Source organism: Salvia hispanica, chromosome 1 (assembly GCF_029641045.1).
Source record: "Salvia hispanica isolate PSC_SH4W2 chromosome 1, Shi_PSC_v1, whole genome shotgun sequence".
NCBI classification, from domain to species: domain Eukaryota; kingdom Viridiplantae; phylum Streptophyta; class Magnoliopsida; order Lamiales; family Lamiaceae; genus Salvia; species Salvia hispanica.
The window spans coordinates 21,393,262-21,416,578 of record NC_142692.1 but is presented as its reverse complement, the minus strand read 5'-3'; the positions used below and the strand labels follow the sequence as shown (position 1 = coordinate 21,416,578).

The 23,317-nt window shown below is 35.9% G+C and overlaps 3 protein-coding genes and 1 pseudogene across 6 annotated transcripts; all 4 read left to right on the top strand.

The window, feature by feature from the left end:
• Window positions 1-2,368: 2,368 nt before the first annotated feature.
• LOC148933432 (protein FAR1-RELATED SEQUENCE 5-like) lies at window positions 2,369-4,246 on the top strand. Its single transcript, XM_089060051.1, has 4 exons — window positions 2,369-2,426; window positions 2,859-2,923; window positions 3,030-3,772; window positions 3,889-4,246. Exons 1-4 carry the CDS (start codon window positions 2,369-2,371, stop codon window positions 4,244-4,246), a joined length of 1,224 nt encoding a protein of 407 aa, XP_088916177.1.
• Window positions 4,247-7,047: 2,801 nt separating this feature from the next.
• Window positions 7,048-7,827, top strand: LOC148933431 (uncharacterized). The gene has a single exon (XM_089060046.1). The coding sequence runs from the start codon at window positions 7,048-7,050 to the stop codon at window positions 7,825-7,827; it is 780 nt and encodes a 259-aa protein (XP_088916172.1).
• Window positions 7,828-16,292: 8,465 nt separating this feature from the next.
• On the top strand, window positions 16,293-17,947 carry LOC125213180 (uncharacterized). 3 transcript variants are annotated; one of them, XR_016134398.1, is made up of 4 exons: window positions 16,293-16,612; window positions 17,250-17,296; window positions 17,373-17,412; window positions 17,481-17,947. XR_016134398.1 is itself a non-coding variant. In XM_089062386.1 (3 exons), exons 1-3 carry the CDS (start codon window positions 16,474-16,476, stop codon window positions 17,905-17,907), a joined length of 606 nt encoding a protein of 201 aa, XP_088918512.1. In that variant the 5' UTR covers window positions 16,293-16,473; the 3' UTR covers window positions 17,908-17,947. The 3 variants fall into 3 exon arrangements, 1 of the variants encoding a protein (XP_088918512.1); XR_007174882.2 differs by having other exon boundaries at window positions 17,373-17,947; XM_089062386.1 differs by lacking the exon at window positions 17,250-17,296.
• Window positions 17,948-20,949: 3,002 nt separating this feature from the next.
• Window positions 20,950-22,619, top strand: LOC148933430 (protein trichome birefringence-like 34; annotated as a pseudogene). Its single transcript, XR_016132351.1, has 5 exons — window positions 20,950-21,353; window positions 21,441-21,615; window positions 21,692-21,885; window positions 21,961-22,122; window positions 22,276-22,619. The product of XR_016132351.1 is annotated as a protein trichome birefringence-like 34 (transcript).
• Window positions 22,620-23,317: the final 698 nt, after the last annotated feature.

Sequence of the window (23,317 nt, the reverse complement as noted above, 5' to 3'; positions counted from 1 at the left end):
TGATGAGATCAGTCCACCCTGATATCGAGATATAGTTTGGGAACCAGTCAGAAGATCCGTGGTCTAGTATTGAAGATCATCACGTGGAGAAGGCGCAAGCAATCGTCGATTCTTTGGAGAAGCAAATCGGTAACTTTAAACCGTAGTATTCATGTTTAGGATTTACTTTCTATGAGCATGAATTATTTGCGTTCTAGCATGCAATTATCTGTTTAACATGTGAATTGATTAATCGCATAATCGGTCAAATAGATCCGTATCTGATTTATTTATTTTGTACAAGTCTTCCACTGTGCAAGGGGCACCAAACCCCAACACTTTCAACTCTTTTGAACTCCCAAGCTGATAGTGATATGTGAAATCAGGACATGCCTTCTTTTTCCTCGCCATTTCATCTAACAACATTTGTGCATCAGAACCTTCAACATAAGTTTTCAGACCTTGGACATAATTCCTAAGTTCTGCCACAGTGATTCCAACAGTGTCATAGCCGCCCAAGAACTCATTCAAGAATTTGAATGTCATGGTGGGTCCAATATTGGCTTTCGTGCAGTCCCATATGAATCGCCTGTGTACTTCACCCAACCTACGGTTAATATGCATGTAACGTCTAAACGGAAGTTCAATCATACTATGATTGTGAGCTTCCACAAATTCTTGAACAACATACCCCAAAAATCCAGCCTCAAATACATACTTAAGTGATATTCGCGCCCTACATTCACACCTTTTGGATGTGCGTCTACGTTTGGTTATAAAACCCTCTTGTGCATGCATCTCATCCATTTCAATCCCCACCTTCAATCCCTCTCTGTTACAAACAAGATATTGCCACGTAACAACATCTCTAGTAGATTTGATTCCACGTTTACGCACATCGAAACCAGTTTCACGACCATAAGCTTCATAAAAGGCAATACCCTCATCTAATGAATGAAATTTCTTTCCAACATAAGGACCGAGTTCGTTGGGGCATGCTGGCACACATGCAACTGGATAAAAAGATAAAACATGAGGCAAATTAGTTCAGATACAATTGACTGCAATAAACGATAAGGTGAACAGCAATGTGATACACATAAACCAACAATTACTACAAACTATACTAAACAGAATCAGAATCACCAGAAACAGAGTATTGCGATGAGATCATAGGTTAATACTCTGCATTATGCTTTATGAAATCGAACATTACTCCTCTGCCAGTATTGAACAGAAATAGAAACATACTCTACTAAACAAGTATTCATCGAAAACTACTCTTCAAAAAGTATTGAACATAAACAGAAACATAATTTTTCAAACAAAAGATCAATAATCGTCATCACAATTCGTCATCATAATTTTTCCAGCTAAACATGTCGTTACTCACCTTCAGGAAAAACATCCAAATCAATATTGATGATCGAGTCGCCCATAGATCTTCAGAAACCTATGAAGAGAGACAACGATTTGGAGATTTCTCGGTTCTCAAATTAGGACTGAAATTGAAAATTCGGAATCCAATTGCAGAAAACGAATTGTGGAGAAATTGAATTGCTGAATATGGATCAGAAATTGAAGAGTGAAATTCAGCTTAGTTGTTGATGTTGAGAATCCAATTGCAGAAAACGAAGAGTGAAATTCAGCGTGAAATTGAGAATCTGGATGGAGAATTCATCGATGAATTGAGCGTGACTCTGAATTGATGAAGAAGAATCCAGCGAGCGATGAATTGAGAATTCATTGTCGCGATCAATATCACAATCGTCTAATTTCTGCCGTCTAATTCACAAAACACAATTTAAGGAATAGAGAATTACTATTTTACCCTTTAGAGTTTTAATTGGGTTCAAATTAATTAAAATAAGCTGCCACATGGCAGCTTAATAAGCCTAGGATTTCTAGATCTAAGGGCCTAGAATGGTGGTATGATGTTATATTAAATGGTGTTGTCATTTTAGCACAACCCTATAATATATATATATATGGGTGTACTCATATACTTTTCCTATATTATATGCTTTTTCCTTTTTAATCCCAACCATTCATTCTTATCATCTAATGGCCGAAATTAAGGCCTGATCATGCATTTTTTATTAATTAAAAAAATGGAAAAGGGCTTTTAAGGGAATGACAATGTTGGTGAAATTTTCTCCTCACAGAATATTGCGTCGGTTTTTTAATTCTTCTCCCAGAATTTTTGCTTCTCTTTCATCGTGAAATTAACCTTTCTTCTCTTTCATCTTTCAACGTTAGTTCTTCGTTAAAAATCAAATCGTGCGTTTGTGCGAAACTTGCCTTGGTTGTAATTATCATATGCAGTTTGTGCGTTTGTGCGTTTGTGCGTTATTTTTGGGAGTGTTCCTGGAATATTATCGTTAATACAATGGAAGAAGGTGGTTCTTCAACAATGGACGAAGCTTATGATTCAAACATGGACGAAGGTAATTTTTTTAGAGAAGTCATAGTTTTTTGTATTCACGTTTCATTAATTTCCAAATCACACATATTAACGCAAACTTCTTCAACATTCTGTATCTGTTAATTAAATCTAGTTCCATAACTGACGCTAACAAGGAGCATGAGTTTGCTTAAGGGGGTCGCCTAGGGTTTAGAATTGAGTTTGCATGGGCTAGGGTTTAGGGACGGGCGGCTTGGATGTTGTATTATTTGTTAATCTTAATGTTCATTCATTACTGGATAATGTAAAGTTGTGAATAAATAATCCAAGTATTAGTTTGTCTTGTTTATGGTTTAGAAACGTTGATTAATCTAGGGTGTTGTGTTACTAGCTACAAATAATGTGGATTTAGTACTATATAATGTACGTTATTAGACAGATAATGCACGTTTATGTTGCCTGTGTTATGGTTTAGGCACGTTAATTAAACTAGGTGTTGTGTTATTAGATACATATAATGTAGATTTAGTTCTGGATAATGTAAATTATTAGATAGATAATGCAAGTTTTATGGTTCATAATGTTTATGTTAGCTGAGTTTTGTTTTTTGTGATTGTGTGCAGTGGTTGTTGTACCTGAGTGTTAGAAAGAGTTGAAGCCTGTGGTTGGCCAGAAGTTCAAATCACTGGATTTTTGTTTCGCGTTCTACGATGTGTATGCCCGGGCTGTTGGTTTTGATACTCACAAATCGCAAATGTGGAAAACTGATGGTATAATTACTTGGTATAATAACGTGGTATGCAACAGGGAAGGCAGCAAGAAGTCGAGCGAGGATGACCAAGCAAATGCACGGTCTGGTTTTTCGTTAAAACGTCGACGTTTATCCAAGCGTTGTGGTTGTAAAGCCAGTATCTCATTCAAGTTCTTCTCCGCCGGAGGAGTTTCAGGTTATACTGTCGAGGAGTTTAACGAAGTTCATAACCATTACATGGTTGGGACCGAGCATCAGCAGTTTATGTCAATCAATCGAAAGTTGGACGACGTACATCACCAATTTATCCTTGATTGTTCAAAGGCTAACATAGGTCCCACGTTCACGTTTAATGTGCTGAAGGAAATTCTCGGTGGTTTTCAGCTCGTTGGCTGCAATGTTGGGGATATAAGGAATGCTTCACGAGACATCAAAGCATACGCTCATGGTTTTGACGTACAAATGGTTTTGGATGATATGGCTAGGAAGAAGGAGATGTCCGAATCATTCACATATGAGTACGAGGTTAATGCTAGCAACCAGCTTGTTGCTTTGTTCTGGTGTGATGGTTTGATGAAAAAGAATTACCACATGTTCGGTGATATTGTGGCTTTTGATACCACCTACAACACCAATAGGTATACCTGTCGTGCATTATAACATTTGAATATGTACATTATTGTATGCATTACAATGTATTTTGCATGCATTACATATGTACTTTTCTTGAATTATGTTGGCTTATGTTACGCAGGTATTGTATGATCTTCGCGCCATTCACGGGAAAGGACAATCATGGACGACCAGTGACTTTTGCTGCTGGTTTGGTAAGCAACAAGAAGACAGGCGCTTTTGCATGGCTGTTTAGACATTTTGTCCAATGTATGGGGGTTGCTCCGAAGATGATTGTTACAGATCAAGATTTGGGGATGAGATCGGCTATTGAAGAGATTCTTGTCGGGACTCGCCACAGATGGTGTATGTGGCATATCATGCATAAATTGGCCAATAAAGTTCCTGGTCCGTTGTTGCGGGACGAAGATTTCAAGAAAGAGTTCAATGCCTGCGTCTGGTCGGATCTGCTTGAACCCGACGAGTTCGAAGAAGAGTAGAATGGAGTACTTGAACGTTACGACCTGGAAGACCATGGTTGGTTGAAGATATTGTACGACTACAGGCAATTATGGATACCTGCATACTTCAGAGATTTCCTGATGGGCTCGATGATTAGGACCACCTCTATTTCTGAGTCAGAGAACAGCTTCTATAAAAAATTTCTCAAGCCACGCAACAACATTGCCGAATTCTACTTGAATTTCAACCAAGCTGTGGATTTTTAGCGGAATTGTAACGCCCCACTTTTTCAAACCCTAATTTTCGGGTTATAAAATTTTTGCATTAAATGCCTTAAATGCTATGATATGTGGATTATTTGATGAGTAATTAATTGCATAGTGTCTTTGTGACCTAATTGCGTATGAGAATTGAGATTGAGTTGAATAGTCAACTTGTGGAAATGTTGACGTGGCTATTGAATAGTCAAAGATGGGAAAAATATGACGTGGCCGTTGAAAGGTCAATGCGTTGAGAAAAAGAAGAGGAAGTAAAGAAATGATTGATTGGGTGTGAATATTTGATGCGGAGAAATATAATTGTGGGTGAATTTTTTTTCCTAAGGGATGAGTGAGGAATAAATAGGAGTATTATTTTAAATGTGTGGAAATTTTCGGCCATCATGATTATTGGAGAAGAAATCCTATTTTTCTTGGATTTAATTATTTGTTTGGGATAATTATCCAAATTAAATCCAAAGTCCAAATACTCTATAATTCCTACATGGAATTTTCGAACTCCACCTTTGATCTTCTATGAGATTTTCGAAAATCTCATGTATTGTGGGAGAATGGATTATTTATTTATTTGATCCCTTATTTATTCTCTTCCATGAATAAATATAAATATGCTAGAATATCTTACAATATCTTGCCATATCTAAGAAGATATTGCCATATCCTAATTAAATTAGGATTTGATTTTTGAATCCCTTTTGAAGAAATCAAAAGTCACGCCACTTTTGGTATATATTGGGAGATTTAATTATTTATTCTTGCTCCGTGATATATTATTCTACTCCGTAAAATATTCAAATTAAATCATAGGCTAATTAAATAGCCTAGGAATTTCGAATTCCCCATTCTTCTCAACGGTTTTAACGCCATTACTCCTTCCAAATCTTCTCCAAATCTTGATTTACTTAATTATAGGATATTATTTTGGCACTCTATAAATACATGAGAGATCCTAAACCCTAGCATTCTCAAAACCGGCGCCTCCCACTCTCCCAAGAATTTCAAAACTTCTCCCCCACTCTCTCCATATTTTCTTCAACTTTTCTACAAGATTTCTTCATCAATTGAGAAGAATTCAAGTGAAATTCAAGAGATTATTGAAGAATCAAGGCTAATTCCTTGTTTCTACCGTTCGTTCTTTTGGAAAAGGTACTTTAATTATTGATCTCCTCTTCTTCTACCGATCAATCGGTGTTCTTGAGTCCACATGCATTTAGATTGAGTGAAGGGGAATTAAATTGATGAATTTTGGAATGCATGGATGTGTGTGTGCGCGCGCACGCCTCGGCGTGCGTGCACATGTGTAGTGTTCGTGTAAGTGTGTTGTGTGTGTGGAACACTCATGCGTGACACGATATAACGGTGAATTTGGAGTTGTTATTTGAACAAAAATGATATGCTAATCATACCTTGATTTTGGATGATGATATTAAAGATTTATCAATGGGAAAAAAGAGAAATATGGGAGACATGCATGATTTGAGATCAATGATTGAAACTGATTTGTGATACGCCTAATTTAAAGGTGATACTTCGCGCTCTCAGCGTGATAAACGAGGAGAAGAGAATACTCTCGAGATAAGCCGAAGAGGTGGGCTTTCTTTTAAAATAAGGACATTGTCCTAAACTGATATTGATGAGAATGAGATATGTGTTATCATGCCTTGATTTGTTTTGTCGTGCCTATCCCTCGTGGCTATGCCACTATTGATTTAATCGAATTCGGATCCTTGTAGAGCCGCAAACTCTACTTGGGTTAGTGTACACCAATGTTAGACCGAGTGTCAGCGTACGGGTTGGCCGGTCTAGTGACCTGGATTGCGGCCGCATTCCTTGTCATGTAGAATGAGGATATGGTAAACGTCGATGAGAAAAATGGTTGCGCGACCGTGATATTTGAGAAAGAATATATTTTGGTGCCTCGGGTCTTTCTAAAGTTAAAACCCCGATGGACACTTGAAAATGGCATGATAACTATAATTGTGATAAAACTGTTTTCGGCATGAGTCCACTGAGTATGTTTATAGTACTCAGCCCTGCATGTGTTTTCCCTATGTGCAGGTTGAGCGGTGACGAGCGGGCGGCGGTGTTGAGTAGGAAATAATAAGATGATCTGTTGGTACTTAAAGTGTCGTTGTGTCTCCATACATAGCCTCACTTCTCTCTTGATCGCTTCCGCTATTTTATAAAAAAATTGTTATCTTTTGGTTGGGATGAATACTTTTATTTCGTGGGAATATTTTGGATATGAAACAGTTGGAATTATTTTTGGAAACTTTGATGAGCATTTATTGCGATAACCTTTTATTGGATTTCTTTGCTAAGGCATTATTCTTCTCCTATTTAATTGTTCATTAAATGCTTTGGTTAAATCCCTTTCTAAATGGAACCCTATCCTATGATCTTTGATGCATTTAAGTCTGCCTAGTTAACACTCGCCGCATTTATTATACCCTAGATGGGCGGGTCGTTACAGGAATAGTAGAACAAAGCTGGACTACCAAGACGCGACTGCCCTGCCTATATTGGCCACTACTCTGCCTTTCGAGAAACATGCTTCTACTATGTACACAGATAGTATATTCAAGAAAATACAAGAGGAGATCGTTGAGGGAAATGACAGATGTCGCGTTTTGGGGTTCTCATCTGCAGACAGTGTTGACACCTACAAACTTGGAGACAGCCTTCGCCATTCCTACTTTGTGAGACATGATAGGACTGACGACTCATATTCTTGTGATTGCAAACTATTCAGTAGGCAGGGCTATCTGTGCAGCCATGTCTTCTTTTTGTTCCGGAACAATGAAGTAAAAAAGATTCCGGATAACTACTGTGCAAGTAGATGGATGAAGACTCCGCTGGTTAAGGTTGTCCATGGACATGTTGATGAGACTTTACCTACACAGTCCGTTGTTGATGAAAGGCAAAACGTTTCAAAGCAAGGGATCTCACTGTTCTATGGTTTTCTTCGTCGATTTGAGACGGACATTGATGTGCTTCGTGCATTCGTAGGTGGATTGGAGGAACTTGGTAATTCACTTCAAGCTGGAACTCCTTTGACATCCGATTCTGAGAAGAGGCGAATGATTGAACAGTTTTATGGAATGGAAAGGCCGGAAGTCGTCGAGGTCCACCCTCCGGATGTGGTAAAGACGAAGGGGCACGCGAGCAGCTCCGCTAGTCGTCTGATTTCGAAGAGAGAAAAGGCTATCAAGGATGCTACTAGGCCCCTTAGACGGTGTAAGGCGTGCGATGAGTTGTGCCATCACGACTCTAGAAATTGTCCTATGCTGAAAGAGTTTGAAACGGAGAATGAGCTGCGTAAGGGAAAGAGGAAATCTTGATTAATTTTCATTATAACAACATTATTGTTCTTTGTTTTTCATTTTATGCTCAGTGTTTAAGTTTATTTCTTCCCACTTTGAACTAGATTGTCTAAATGATTATTCATTATAAAAGTTTTTTTGTTCATTATTGTTATCTATTTGTTACATTAATTGAATTGAGTACTTGTTTCGTTTTCAGAATTATTACAGGAGCTGGTCGTTTGGAGAAACAGTATTATCTATAATTTGAATAACCTTGCATTACAGGCATATTTACATACATTATGCATGTATAAGTGATACATTATTTGTTATATGCACTGGTATGTCACTTCATTAACATCACGGAAAATTGCATTATAAATCAATTTATTTACATTATTTGTATAGTTATATGCATTGTAGTTTGCATAATGTATAACATTAATATGTTCGATAGTTTTGTTATACATTATTCCCAGTATATTGTACATTATTAGGTAATATTTTGTAATTATTAAGTTATCTGAAGCAATTACCAGTTTTGTGGAGCAAACATTTTGTACCTACATATCCAAAACATTCTAAATCACCTAGTTCAGGAGTATCCAAAACATTTAGTACCAAGAAATCGAAAACATTTCAAGATATCCAAAGCATTCGAACCCACAAATTCGATGTTCACCCTTCCCATCCAAAAAAAACATCTAGTTCATATCCAAATAAAAAACCATCTAGTTCACTCGAGCCCATAATTCTCGACCCACTTTTCAAAGCTAAATTTAGGCGGCCTATCCATCCAATGATTCGTGGCTTGTGTTTGGTTGGTCCCAGTCTTCGAGTTGTGTGGAGAAGTTAGCAGCGCCGTCGCAAACTTCATGCGCAACAATTCCAGGCTCTTCGTTCCTTTTGCAGTTAGACCGCAATCCTAATCCTTCTCATTCTCTCCGAAGTACGTCTCCATATGCCTCATCACATACACCCCCGTGTCCACGGTGCCACTGATGTTCCTCCACGGCATTGTCACGACATGCGCACTACATTTTTTTACTTGTGCCGCCATTTTTGAAACCTTGAACTTTGTAAGTGCTGCTGCAAAGAATTTTTTCTACACGCCAAAACCAAAAAAAAATTGAACAATTGAACATAATGTACAATTTGTGATGTATAATGTACAAAATATAATGTGTAATGTATATTACCAGAATAGAGGGTGTGTCCCCATATTTCTCTCCAAATGTCCCGTGTGTCTCAGCCAATGTGTGATCAATGATGTTCATCTTGGAATCACCAAGATCAAAACAGACCACATACTGATGGGACGCCCCCCAAACTGGGAAGAAAAACTGCACAACGGAAGCAGCATTACCACACACTATTCTCTCCAGTACATCTAAGAAACGACTACATTATTTAACTACAACTCACCATTTCATACTTGTCCCACTGATAGCTGCCCATTCCAATTGTTTCCTCCAACACCCTGGTCCAGAATGTATCGAACTGGAATTCTTCCGTCCATTCAGGTTGTTCGTCCACCATTGACTGAATCTGTAGTTTGTTTGTGTTAGCCGTTACAAACTTTAGATAATTATAGTAACGATACAGAAACATGGAGAGAATGGTGTTCACTCACGCATGGTCTTGTTGAGAAGAAAAGTCTGGAAACTGTCTCCGGCGCCTTGTTCTTTTCCACAACGTTCTGCAACGTAGTCGTTGAACTGGAATTCGGTTTGCTTATCAACTGGCCTTGAGATTGGTGTTGGCCCTTTTGGAAAACCTAGTGTCAGATGGACATCGTCCTCATCGATCGTCAAGCCTCCACCCCCACACAAAGGTATCTAGCAGCGTGCAAGATTCAATGAGTTGAGAACCCAGTAGGCGATGTACCCGGGGATCTCGCTGATGTTGTAGTGTAGCATGGCCCCGAATCCAAGTTCTTCCACTGCTTCCTTTTGCCGTGGGGTCAGACCTTTCAAACAATTTACAAATTCTGTGGTGCTCCTGGTGTATAAATGGTCAACCTTTTTCCCTCGAGTCTTCCTCTTATCCGCTTCTTCAGTTGAGTCAGTTGAGGTACTAGCCTCTGCCCTCTGCTGTTCCTTAAGTCTCTCCCTAAAATTTTGTGCTATTGATAAAGGCAGTAAATCATCCACAACCTAATCTATATCCAACCTTGGATGTTTGGAAGCTGCAAAACAGAATAAGTACACAATTACCATTAATGCATAATAATAACTGACTAATGTTAATGAACAATGCAGAAAATGTACTTAAAAATTTAACCAAAACGTATACAACTTCTGCAAATATTAATTTAGCTATGGAATACAGTTGTAATGCAAAAAAACATGATCAAAATGCACCAAAAAATATTACACTATTCATGAAACTTTTCTCTGGCCGCACTGTAGAACAATAATGATGAAATCCAAACAAATAATTCATGATATTTTAATGAATAATGTTTAATAATTTGTGTCCAACAACAATAATGTTGATATCTAACCGAATAATGCAGATAAAATAACTGAATAATGCACAAAATACACAAATAACTGAATAATTAAATGAACATGACAGATGCAATAGAAATTAAATGCACAAATAAAGGCTAAAAATGTACAAATATTGTTAAATAATGCATCAAACTGCACTAAACACAGATATCTGTAATGGTGCAGACCAACCAAATAATGCAGCCAATGAAATGACTAATGTAACAAAAATGGACACCACTTTAAGCAATAATATAACAGAGTTGGACTAGACTTGTAATGCACAAATAAAGGCTAACAATGTACAAATACTGATAAATAATGCATCAAAATGGACTATAAGAAGCCCACTGGTTCTTAAAACTCACGACTTATCAGTGGACACCTCCAACCACATGACCCCTTCTAATAAACACATACATTAATAATGGTCAATTCCAACCAAATGACGCAGAAAACTAACTGAATAATGAACAAAACCGGACACCGCTTAGTCAAGCATAATACAGAGAGACAATGGACTTGTAATGCAAAAAATCAAGCCAACAAATGTATAGAAAACGTTCAATAATGTACCAAAATAAGCAAAAGCACACAATCAGTTTCATAAAAATGGCGCAGCGGTCTCACCTTCGGTCTGCGTCGGCTGACTTTTGAATGGGCGGCCTCTCTTCGACATCGCAAATCTAACTGATACAACAACAACAGACACCGCACCAAATTAGTCTACAGAACCAACAAAATCAACATCTTAGTTCCGGAGTCGCGTACTAAAAACAAAATGTCCAATTTCAGGTCGAATTCATCGCCAATACTTAACGTCAGAACACATACCACTAAGAAACCAACAATAACATTCCAAAATTGGATAGCCCAACATCTAATACTCACAATTTCACATTTTATCTAAGAAATCACACTAAAAATTGGAACTTTAGAAGCGTACCTTAGATGAAACACGGATATGAACACTGGACCAACGACGCTCCGGAACTTCGGGACTCGGAATCGTGGACAGACGCAGCTTTTCGCGGTGAGAATCGAAGTCGCGGTAGGGCTAGGGTTTTCAGGGGCGGCGGCTAGGGTTTGACGGATTTTGAAGATGATGAGAAGTTATTTGGTCGTGGTATGCTGGGTTTGAATGAGAGAGAGTGAGAAGTTGGAAGGTCTATCAAATTCCCGCTAAATTATCGGAACTTCCGTTTTCGAACGTGTTCCAGATATTATATGTTTACTATTATACCCTGGTAATGCACGAAATTAAACCAATAATGCAAGACGGGATTAAATTCGATTTTTTAATCTTGACCGTCCACTGCCAATATCCAATGGATGATATTAAAAAGGAGATAGTATCTTAAGGGGTGAAAGTAGCTTAATGCTCCCCTATATATATATATATATATATATATATATATAGGGGTGCGATCATGTCATAACTCATATTTATGTGATAACCTAATAACCCTATCATTTTATGGGTCAAAAGTATCATTTTTACTAAAAATGATATTTATACACGATAAAATGATATTTTTTCAGCAAGGATAAAATGATACTTTTGTTCTATAAAATGATATTTTTCGTCCATAAAATGAGGGTTATTAGGTTATCACCATAAATATGGGTTATGATATGATCACATCCCTATATATATATATATATATGGGGAGCACTATGGTGACATCATAGTTAAAATGACAACCTAACATCATTATACGCCGTCTGATCTCTTAATTAGATGGATGAGATTGATTTGTAGGATTAGAGTACTAATTGCTTGCCTAATAACAGAATATTGCTTGTATGGGTATATTTGTCATTTGACTATAAATGAAACTGATACAGATTTGAAAATCACGATTAATTTGGACTCTGATTTAGAATCTCTTTCACACCTTTCTCTCTCCCCTATCCTGCAATTAATCGGCCCTCTCAACCTAGAAACCCTAGGAAGAAATCGTTGATTTACACCAGTTCTCTTCGCCTCCATCCAAGCGTTGCAGCAGTCCACGGAAGAAAGAGCGTCGCTGCTAAAATCTGTCCCACCATGCTCTCTCATCGTTTATGATTGCATCTGGTGGAGGGAGACACTGTCTGCTATTCATAGATGCCCATATGATGCTCTTGATTGTGTATGCAATTTTTTGATTTAGTATTGCTGCTGATTGTTGGGTAATTGGGTAATTGATGTGTATTCAATTTTCTGATTTGTTGGTGATGGTTGGGTAATTGATATGTATGCAATTTTATGAATCGTCATTTCCTTCTAATCGTTTGGTAATTGATGAGTATGCATTTTTCAATTTGCTATATCTCTGTATATGCAATTATTTGATCTATGTATGCAATTTTTTTGATTCAGCTTATGCGTTGATTGCTTGACGAGTGTGTAGTGAATTGCTTGATTAAACATTATGGATCGCTTTATCTATACTTAGGTAAAAAATAAAGTAGTAGTGAATTGCTTCATTGTTGATTAAGCTTATGCTTTAATATTCTTAGCATGATAGTGGGAAATATCATTGCTATTACTCAAACAAGCATGAAACGTATGGGACTTAACCCAACACCTTACAGCACGAGCTGACGACAGCCATGCACCACCTGTGTCCGCGTTCCCGAAGGCATCAGTCGTTGCTTTTCTTTCTGTTACTTCGAAGCCACTCGAATTTTCGATAATAAAAAAGAAATAGGCAATTTTGTTTCATCCCCAAGACTCCGCTCTTCATAGACAAGCTTGGTATTTGCGATCCCAGGTAAGATCGGTCCAGGATAATGGGATCCTTTTCTATCAGATAGGAAGGGTTGTAGCACAAAATGTACTTCTAAGTAATTGCCCTATAGATCCTATATCTATCTATATGAAGAATAAATCATGTAACGAAGGGGATTCTTAGCTTGACGAGGGTGTGGTGAATTGCTTGATTAAACATTATGGATTTCTTTAAATAGTAGTGAATTGTTTCACTGTGTTTGATTAATTGCTTGTCTACATAATACATATTGCTTGCCTTGAATCTAATTCGTTTGATAATTGCTTATTCAGTGCGTTAGAAATGCTTGTTAAGTGTGTTAGAATTGCTTGTTCAACAAAGTGTTTGTTCAGTGAGTTAGAATTGCTTGATAAGCATTGAAATCGTGGAATGTGCTTTTTAAGTACATTATTATTTAGCTATTTCGAATTGTCTGCCCATTGAAATTGCTTGATATACGTTTTGCTTTTTCAACATGGTATAATTGCTTGTTCGAAGTGTTAGAATTGCTTGTTCGAAGTGTTAGAATTGCTTGATAAACGTGTTGCTTGTTCAGAGTGTTAGAATTGCTTGTTCAGTTTGTTAGAATTGCTTGTTTAAGCTTATTAATTGTCCCTTTAAGTTTTGCTATAATAAAGCATTAGATATGTGTGTCAAAAGGCATGTGTATAATTTGCTTATTAATGGTTGGAAATGTGCTTGTTAATACATGATAGGCGTAATGGTTTTCGTCATGCAATACATGACACGATTAAACAATGGTTAGAAAGAGGAAGGTAACCACAAAGCTGCAGAAGAGGACTCTCGAAGGAAATCAGTAGAAGCTCAAAATAAGGGTGAATGATGTTTTAGGAGAATGAACGTCATTGTGTTTTGTTTTAAATTTTTTTAGGAAACTAACTCTTGATGGTAGATGACTGTTTGTTTCTTTTGATGTATACATTGATGGTTTTTGGGTTACTTTTTGTTTGGTGTAGACATTGAATATTAAACACGCATAAGTCATTATTTATAATGGTAAGCAAATTCTGACACATTGGCAAGCAAATTGCGATACAAATTTTGAGTTGAGCACAAACAACTTCAAGCACTAATCTGTTTAAATCCTTGGTAATACAAAGCACTAAATGATAAATTGACATGCAATATGTGATGCAATTAAATTATAAAGAAGAATATGGAATTAATGACAAGATATGTTATTTTATATAACGAAGCAAGAAATCTGGTTTTAGACCTTGGTTTCATAGTTTGGCCATGTTTTTTATGACATTTATCATCATCTGGATTTATGCAAAAACATAAGCGTTACATAGCAGGGGTTGATACGTTTTTAATACATGTGTTACTAAAATGAAATAGAGTGCATACTTTCCTCACTAAAGAAGCAATAACCAACAAACAAGCATGCAATCTGGAAGTCATTCTTTACGACAATAAAATTGAGTTCATTGTGGAATGTTTTTAAAAATTTAGTATGCACACTTTTCATAACAAACAAAAAAAATGTGAGTTGTATTAATCAACAATCTATTAAACATATGTAATCTTCACATTTGGTGCATTAAAAACGATCATGCAAACTACACCATAAAATATGCAGTAACCAACAAACGAATATGTAATCGAGTAGTCATACTCTTCGACAATGAAACTGAATGCACTATAAAATAGTTTTAAAATGTGGTATGCAAACCTTAAATATTAAACAAGCAATGTTAATTGTAGTAATAAGCAATCTATTAAATATATGTAAATGAGCATGCAATCTTCCCCAAGAAAAGAAGCAAAAACCAACAAAAGAATATGCAATATAAAAGAATTTTGCAATCTAATACTCATTATCACACAACAATGAAATTGAGTGCTCTAGCGAATGGTTTAAAATACAGAGTATGTAATAAGCAAACTACTAACAAGCACTACCAACTATATTAATAAGCAATCTATTAATCAAACTATGTTCGCCCAAAACAAACTACTTTAAATTATAGACGGTTTTTCAATGAAATAAATATCCCTGACTCTTTTCCTCTTCTCACTTGCTGATAATGCTGAGGAGTAACTCTCAATACTTTGTCCAACCTCTTCCATCCCAGCTAAAAAATCGTAGAAAGCAATCCCTTATTCAATTTTATAAAATTAGAAATTGCCTACCTTCTATAAAATTACAAATTACTGATCTCCATACAATCTAACAGTTCTTCAACTCTTTATCATTAATGATATCATATTCCAGATCGTCTAAGAAATCATGGTCGCTTTCTTGTCAATGAAAAATTACTGATCTCCAATATAGCATCACTTATCTCCATTGATCGATAATAAGAAATCTGGAATCGTGAATTGCTTCTGTTGGTTAAAGATTATAGATTGATTTTCTAGAGACGAAGAAGAAGATTTTGTGAACAAATTTGACTTGAAATTAGGAGGAAGATAATGAAAATAATGTAAATTAAGGGATGAGAATAACTGCTCCAAAATGTATCTACCTTCTTTACCCTTTCACGATGAAATATCATTTTTTTAATTGAATTTCCCCTGCGAGGCGGCAGGCTGTGTGCCATCAGTTTTCAAAATCTAATGGTGTTATATTGGTGGCATGTTGTCATTATAAATGTTGTTTCATCTTAACATCTCCATATATATATATATATATATATAGGGTTGTGATCAATTGAGATTTTTTATGCTAATTGAGTAATGAGATGCAATATCAGCCACTCATTTTTATTAAATGAGTGGTCCAGATTTTGCCACATAAAAATTATTTTAGATTAATTAATTACAACAGGGCATCATGGTAATTTCCATAAAAATTGGCAATCTCATTCTACGAATCATGAGATCAGGGAAGAATCCCAACCCAAATAATGGCGGAAAAGAAGAATTTCTCCACCCCCTTTCCGCCGACCTCCCCTTCACTCAGTGCTTCAAATCTGCGCGCCAAGCCGCTCTCCTCCGGTACAGCTGCTCCAAGGACCGCGATCTCTACGTCGCCGGCGATTTGTACGACAACGAAGTCCTCACTCCTGCCGTAATCGTTGTTCCTCGCCGCCGTGTAAGCTCCTTCTCAACCCCTAATTTATCTCCTAATCTCTAATTCCGATGTGAGGTATCCGATTTGAGCGATTGAATCGCTTAATTGTGAGCTGCAGGGGAAGGCAGTGTATCCTAGAGAGAGAGGGGAAGAATCAGAAAGGTGCGTGGGTGGAATGCTTCTTTCATTGTCAAATCTGACAAACACGATTTGAATTCGAGCTTGGATCAAGGGGTTTCCGGTCAATCCAGCTCGGCTTCGCCGTTTCGTTTCTCCAGCGTGATCCCGACCACCGGAGGAAGCAGATTCGGTCGTTCTCGGTGGACGAGAGCTCGATCGGAGCGCAACAGAGATCGTGCTAGAACTGCGACCGCGGAATCTCGCCGGCAAGATGCACCAACGAGGAGGAGGACGAGCATTGCCACGTAGGATCGAGCAGCTACTCGTCGGAGTCGCCGCAGGGGTGGAGGCAGACGCCGCGGAGGACTCCGGCGGCCGGATGAGCATTGCACACTTGTGTTTTAAAGAAGGTTTGAAATGCCGGATGGCTATATTTTTTTCGATGTTGCGCGATCGCGATTGCGATTGCGATTGCTGCTGTGTGATTCCACTGCGTACAATAAGTATTGTGAATTAGTTTGTGGAGAATCGGTTTGAATTTTATGCGATTAGAGGGCGAAATGTTTGGGGATAATTAGCTAATTGCGTGCTACATTTAGCTGAGGAATGTTGAAGTGTTTGCAGTAAGTTCCTGGTGATTTTATTTTTGTAAGATGCATTAACTGCTGGATTAATGCGTAGAGCTATGGCTATTTAATGATTTTTTTGTGTTTTAATCTCGTAAGAATTTGGCTTGTGCTGGTGGAGCCCGCATTATGAATGTTCATGATTTTGTGGACTAGTATAACTTAATTCTGTTGCTGCATTGTTTGATGTAAGTGGTGGTTTTAAGCTGGGATTCATGAAGAATCATTTGATGCTTTCTTCTTTGTGAAGTTTAAACTGTAGTAACATTTTTACAGTAGTGTGTATTTGTTTTTTCTGTTGAGAAAAGCATATGTTAGTAATTTTTAAGCTATGAAGAATGAGACCGAGACATGAGAAAAGAGAAGTACAGAGAAACTAAAGAAGTGAACCCTTGACATTGGTGCTTTAATTGTTTGGCAGACTTATCCCATTCCGCTACGCTTCAATCCTGCTTGCTCTGTTGCTAAGTGAGTTAAACATACTTTTCTACCTCTCAGATGGGTCTCAAGTATTGGACATATTTACACTTTGTTATGATTTCAGGCAGTATTTCGTCGACATGGATGATAGTGTACCTCAAAAGGTGGGCACACTTGTGTTTTAAAGAAGGTTTGAAACGTCGGATGGCTGTATTTGTTTCGATGATTTCAGCGCAGCAGAGATCGTGCTAGAATTGCGACCGCGGAATGTCGCCGGCAAGATGCTCCAACGAGGAGGAGGACGAGCATTGCCACGTAGGATCGAGCGGCTACTCGTCGGAGTCGTCGCAGGGGTGGAGGCAGATGCCGCGAAGGACTCCAGCGCGTGCGCGGCGGTGGGGAGGCGACGACGGCCAAAATCAGAACTTCTAGGATTGACATTTTGCTTGAGTCCTCTGGTCCGAGCCAGCCTAATGCTGATGCGGTCAGCTATTACGCGGTCGTCATCACCAATTACGGCCCTGGACTCGCTGTCAGCGGCCTCGATTCACTCATCGCTTTCTTCGTCCTCGTGCTTTTCCATTATCATGTATTCAAATACAGGATTTTCATTTTTATTTGTTTCAAAATATGATGCTATCCTGCTTGTGAAATTTTGAATTCAATGATTTGTGGAGTTTGATCCGTCCATTTCTTCAATTTGGCTTCATTGGGAAATTTTTTACGGAATTTTTTATGAATATTTGTTTGGACTTGATAAGTGAAATAGAATGGCCAAGAACGACCATTTTATTTTTTATTTAATCTGGCCATTGTGGAAAAACTAATTTTTTATTTTTAATGAAAAAATAAATTTTATGAAAAATGTTGTTGACATAAATTATTTGTAAAACATTGTTGTTGACATGAATTATATGTAAAACGATTTTGTTGACATAAATAATATATGCCATTGACATGAAAATATTTGTTGTTGACATTAATTATTTGTAAAATGTTATTGTTGACATAATAGTTGACATAAATAAAGTTTGTTGTTGACATCGTAGTTGGCATAAATAAAGTTTGTTGTTGACATCGTAGTTGACATGAATAATGTTTGCTGTTGACATCGTAGTTGACATGAATAATATTTGCTGTTGACATCGCAGTTGATATGTGAATTATAAGTGTTATTTGTTAGTTGTTGTCATTTTAATATGAGTTGTTGACATTCGATATTCTCGGTATTGATATATGAATTGTAAGTGTTATTTTTTAGTTGTTGACATTTTAATACGAGTTGTTGACATTCGATATTCTCGTTATTGATATGTGAATTGTAAGTGTTATTTGTTAGAAGTTGACATTTTAATATGAGTTGTTGACATTCGATATTCTCGGTATGATTTGTGAATTATAAGTGTTATTTGTTAGTTGTTGACATTTTAATACGAGTTGTTGACATTCGACATTTTCGATATTGATATGTGAATTATAAGTATTATTTGTTAGTGTTGACATTCGATATTCTCGGTATTGATATGTGAATTGTAATTTGTTAGTTGTTGACATTTTAATATGAGTTGTTGACATTCGATATTCTCGGTATTGATATGTGAATTGTAAGTGTTATTTGTTAGTTGTTGACATTTAATACGAGTTGTTGACATTCGATATTCTCGGTATTGATATATGAATTATAAGTGTTATTTTTTAGTTGTTGACATTTTAATACGAGTTGTTGACATTCGATATTCTCGATATTGATATGTGAATTATAAGTATTATTTGTAGTTGTTGACATTTTAATACGAGTTGTTGACATTCGATGTTCTCGGTATTGATATGTGAATAGTAAGTGTTATTTGTTAGTTGTTGACATTTTAAAACGAGTTGTTGACATTCGATCTTCTCGGTATTGATATGTGAATTGTAAGTGTTATTTGTTAGTTGTTGACATGTTCATACGAGTTGTTGACATTCGATCTTCTCGGTATTGATATGTGAATTGTAAGTGTTATTTGTTAGTTGTTGACATTTTCATACGAGTTGTTGACATTCGATATTCTCGGTATTGATATGTGAATTGTAAGTGTTATTTGTTAGTTGTTGACATTTTAATACGAGTTGTTGACATTCGATATTCTAGGTATTGATATGTGAATTATAAGTGTTATTGTTTAGTTGTTGACATTTTAATAAGTGTTATTTTATTGAAGATTTGAATGTTGAAAATTTGAAGATTTGAAGATTTGAAAGTTGAAGATTTGAAGATTTGAATGTTGAAGATTTGAAGATTCGAAGATTTGAAGATTTGAATGTTGAAGATTTGAAGATTTGAAGATATGAATGTTGAAGATTTGAAGATTCGAAGATTTGAAGATTTGAATGTTGAAGATTTGAAGATTTGAATGTTGAAGATTTGAAGAATTTGCAGCTAGAGTTTTAGAGAAGATTTTAGAAAATGATTTCAAACACAATTTAATGAAAAGACAATTATATCCCCTTGTTGACATAATGTGGTATTTGTTGACATTTTGTTAATCTTGTGGATTAGTGGCCCATATTGCATCTCATTTCTCAATTTAGCTAAATAATCTCAACCTAACAAGACCCTATATATATATTATATAGGGATGTATTCAAATCCTTTTCATATCTTTTGTCCTTTTTCCTTCTTAATCCTAGCCCCACGATTTTGTCATCTAACAGTTAGATTAATGCCACGTGTCATTTAATAATGCACATTTTCATTCTAATAATGCACAGCGGCTAATAATGCAACATTATAGACTAATAATGCACATTTTCATTCTAATAATGCACAGCGGCTAATAATGCAACATTATAGACTAATAATGCATTGATCACAACCATCCAATTCAAGGATCCAAGGGCTGAGATTAAGAAGAAAATAGGACACTTAGGGTGCAAAGGAGCCTAACGCACCCCTATATATATATATATATATATATATATATATATTTATTTAAATTATTAAAATTCTTCAAATCATATCATCTGTCCACTGCAGTTACATCTCAATCATTTATAGCAAACTCAAATTTATTTTTGAGTATACATTTAAATTAGTAATTTTATTCCAACTATTTATATTAAACTCAAAATTTCCACTATTTTTTAGTATATTTCTCACAAAATTGTTGCAGTAATTCCATATATGGTGATGTTTCATAATAAAACGTAAAAATGTGTTTAGATTTGTAATATGGTACTATGATTAAAGAAGTTTTCTACATCAAAAATAAATTTGATGTATGAATTGGAGATGGTATTATTAACTCGGTGAAGATATTTTGATATTAGCTGTGGATGATACGTAAAATAAAAACTGAGACAGTTGCATTTTTTCTCCACATCCAATTATAATCCAGTATTATTTTATACATTATACATGTCCTCGTCTGATCCTTTGAACTACTCAATGAATTTTTATATTAGACGTTTGCTAACCTACCTAAACTTTGAATATATTTCTTCTTTTAAAAAACACACACTTTCGTTTACTTACCCTAATATATGCAAATTCTTAACAGTTGAAAGTTGAAACAACTACACTTGGACTAACTCCGACTTTATTAGTTGATGGCCTTATTTCAACAGCAGCGAAATTAGCTGCTTTATCAAATAATTTGATTTAGTCTCAGTATTTGAATAACCATTTACGAATATAATAGTACTACCAAAGTCATCGAAAAATGAGATCCAAACTTTGTCTGCATTTTAATAGAAAGATCAGATCCTATCACTTGCTAAAAAATGAACAAAAAAAGTCTCATTACATTGCTACTTTCTTCCTCATAGCTTTGGCCAGCGCTCTTCTTTATCTCACAGTCGACAACAATATAGTGAGGGAGGAAGAATCGAAAGAAGATAATCGAGAAACGACGAAAGAAGGCAACGACATCGTTGCAGCTGGAAGTGAGGAGGTTTGGTGCGATTTGTTCTCAGGCAAATGGATTTACGACGACGTTTCACGACCGTTGTGCGATGAAGAGAGGTGTAGTTTCATGATAGGTGATTATGCTTGTAAGAAATATGGAAGAAAAGAGTTTGAATATCAGAAGTGGAGATGGCAACCTCATCATTGTGATCTTCCAAGGTTTTGATTTCTTTATACTTATTTTCCATTTTCATTTTTTCTCTTTTGTTTTGTTTAAATTAGAATATTTTGAAATTATATGTATAGGTTTAATGGGACTGCATTGCTGGAGAAGATAAGAGGCAAGAGGGTTGTGTTTGTGGGAGATTCGTTGAACAAGAATCAATGGGTGTCAATGCTTTGTCTAATCGAATCTTCTCTCAATCAATCGTTGAATAAGAGTGTGATGAGATATGATAATTTGTTTGTGTTCAATGCGATTGTAAGTTTTTTTTCATCTACATTTTTATTAGTCTAATTTGATTTATTCGATGATGATTAGTCGGAATTTGATGAAGGAATACAATGCAACGATTGAGTTCAATTGGTCATTACTAGTAGAGTCAAACTGCGACGATCCAAACACTCACTCTATAAGAGATCGAATACTTAGAATCACATCCATTGAGAAGCATTCCAAACATTGGAACGATGCGGATATACTCATTTTCGATTCATTTACATGGTGGCTTTAGCCAACCATGACCTTTTTGTAAGTATCTATCTATCCATCTATCTGTCTATCTATCTATCTCCGTTTTATGTTAATTCTCATTTTAATTATCAGATGGGGCTCATTTGGAAGATCGGATGCAATCTATAAAAAAGTTGGAATGAGGTATCGTCGCTATGAAATGACTCTAACTACGTGGTCCAATTGGTTGGAAGTCAACATCAATCAAACCAAAACTAAGATGTTGTTTATGAGTGCCTCACCTTGCCACTTCTTGCAAGTGCACGTAGTATTATTTAATTTAATCCTTTGTTTTTTATATGCTTAGTAAATGAGCATATATTTAAAGGTGGCATCCCTGAACCCTCACTTTAATTTGATATATCATGTGACACAATTAATTATTAAATTGGACAATGCTTGTGGTAGTGCGGAAACATGGGATGAAGGATACAACTGCTACAACGAAACACAACCAATATGGAAGGAGGAGTATTGGGGAATCTACACAGATCGAGAAATGATGAAGGTTGCAGAATCAATTCTAGAAAATATGGAGAAGAGGGGCCTCAATATTCAGTATTTGAATATAACAAAATTATCGGATTACAGAAAGGATGCTCATCCAAGCATTTATAGAAAATTCCCATACCCTATAACTGAAGAGAAGCAAGCAAATCCGACCACCTATTCCGATTGTGTTCATTGGTGTCTCCCCGGAGTGCCTGATATTTGGAACGAGATTCTTTATTATTATATTATGGCTTCTTGAATAAATGCAATAATTTTTATTTTTTTTAATTTTTACTAGAAGAATACACATATTTATTTCTTAATCAAACAACTAATATATATCATACAACTAACATTGCTAGATCAATAAACAGATACGTGACATTAATCTAACTGTTTGATAGATCACAAGATCCAATCGACCGGCAAGTGTTTTGTATTTTGTATATACTTAGAGTTAGGATATAAATTAAAGCATATCTATATATGCACGACGTTTATTGAATATTAGGATATTAACACTCCGACAAGCAAACATATGAACATGCAAATGAATTTTGTCAAATTTCTTTCATAACAAAATATGCTAAGAATGTCAATAGAATCTTCATAAAATTACTTTTACTTTAATGTATGTTTTTCAAAAAATACTTTGAAGATTGGAAAAATTCTGTAAAATTCAATATTTTGAGATATTTTTAATAAATAGTTCTTTATTTCGTTCAGATAAATACTCCACTGATATTGTTATTATGTTATTAACTATTCTTTTAATCATTTAATTATTTATATTAACTTATAGTTTGACTCTAGTATGTCATATTCACCGTAGTCTTATTTTGTATACTCCCTTTGTTCCATAGTAGTGGAGACATTTCTTTTCGGCACGAATATTAAGAAAAAGTATGTTAGGTGAGTTAAGTAAAAGAAGAATAACATAGAAATGAAAAAAAGTAGA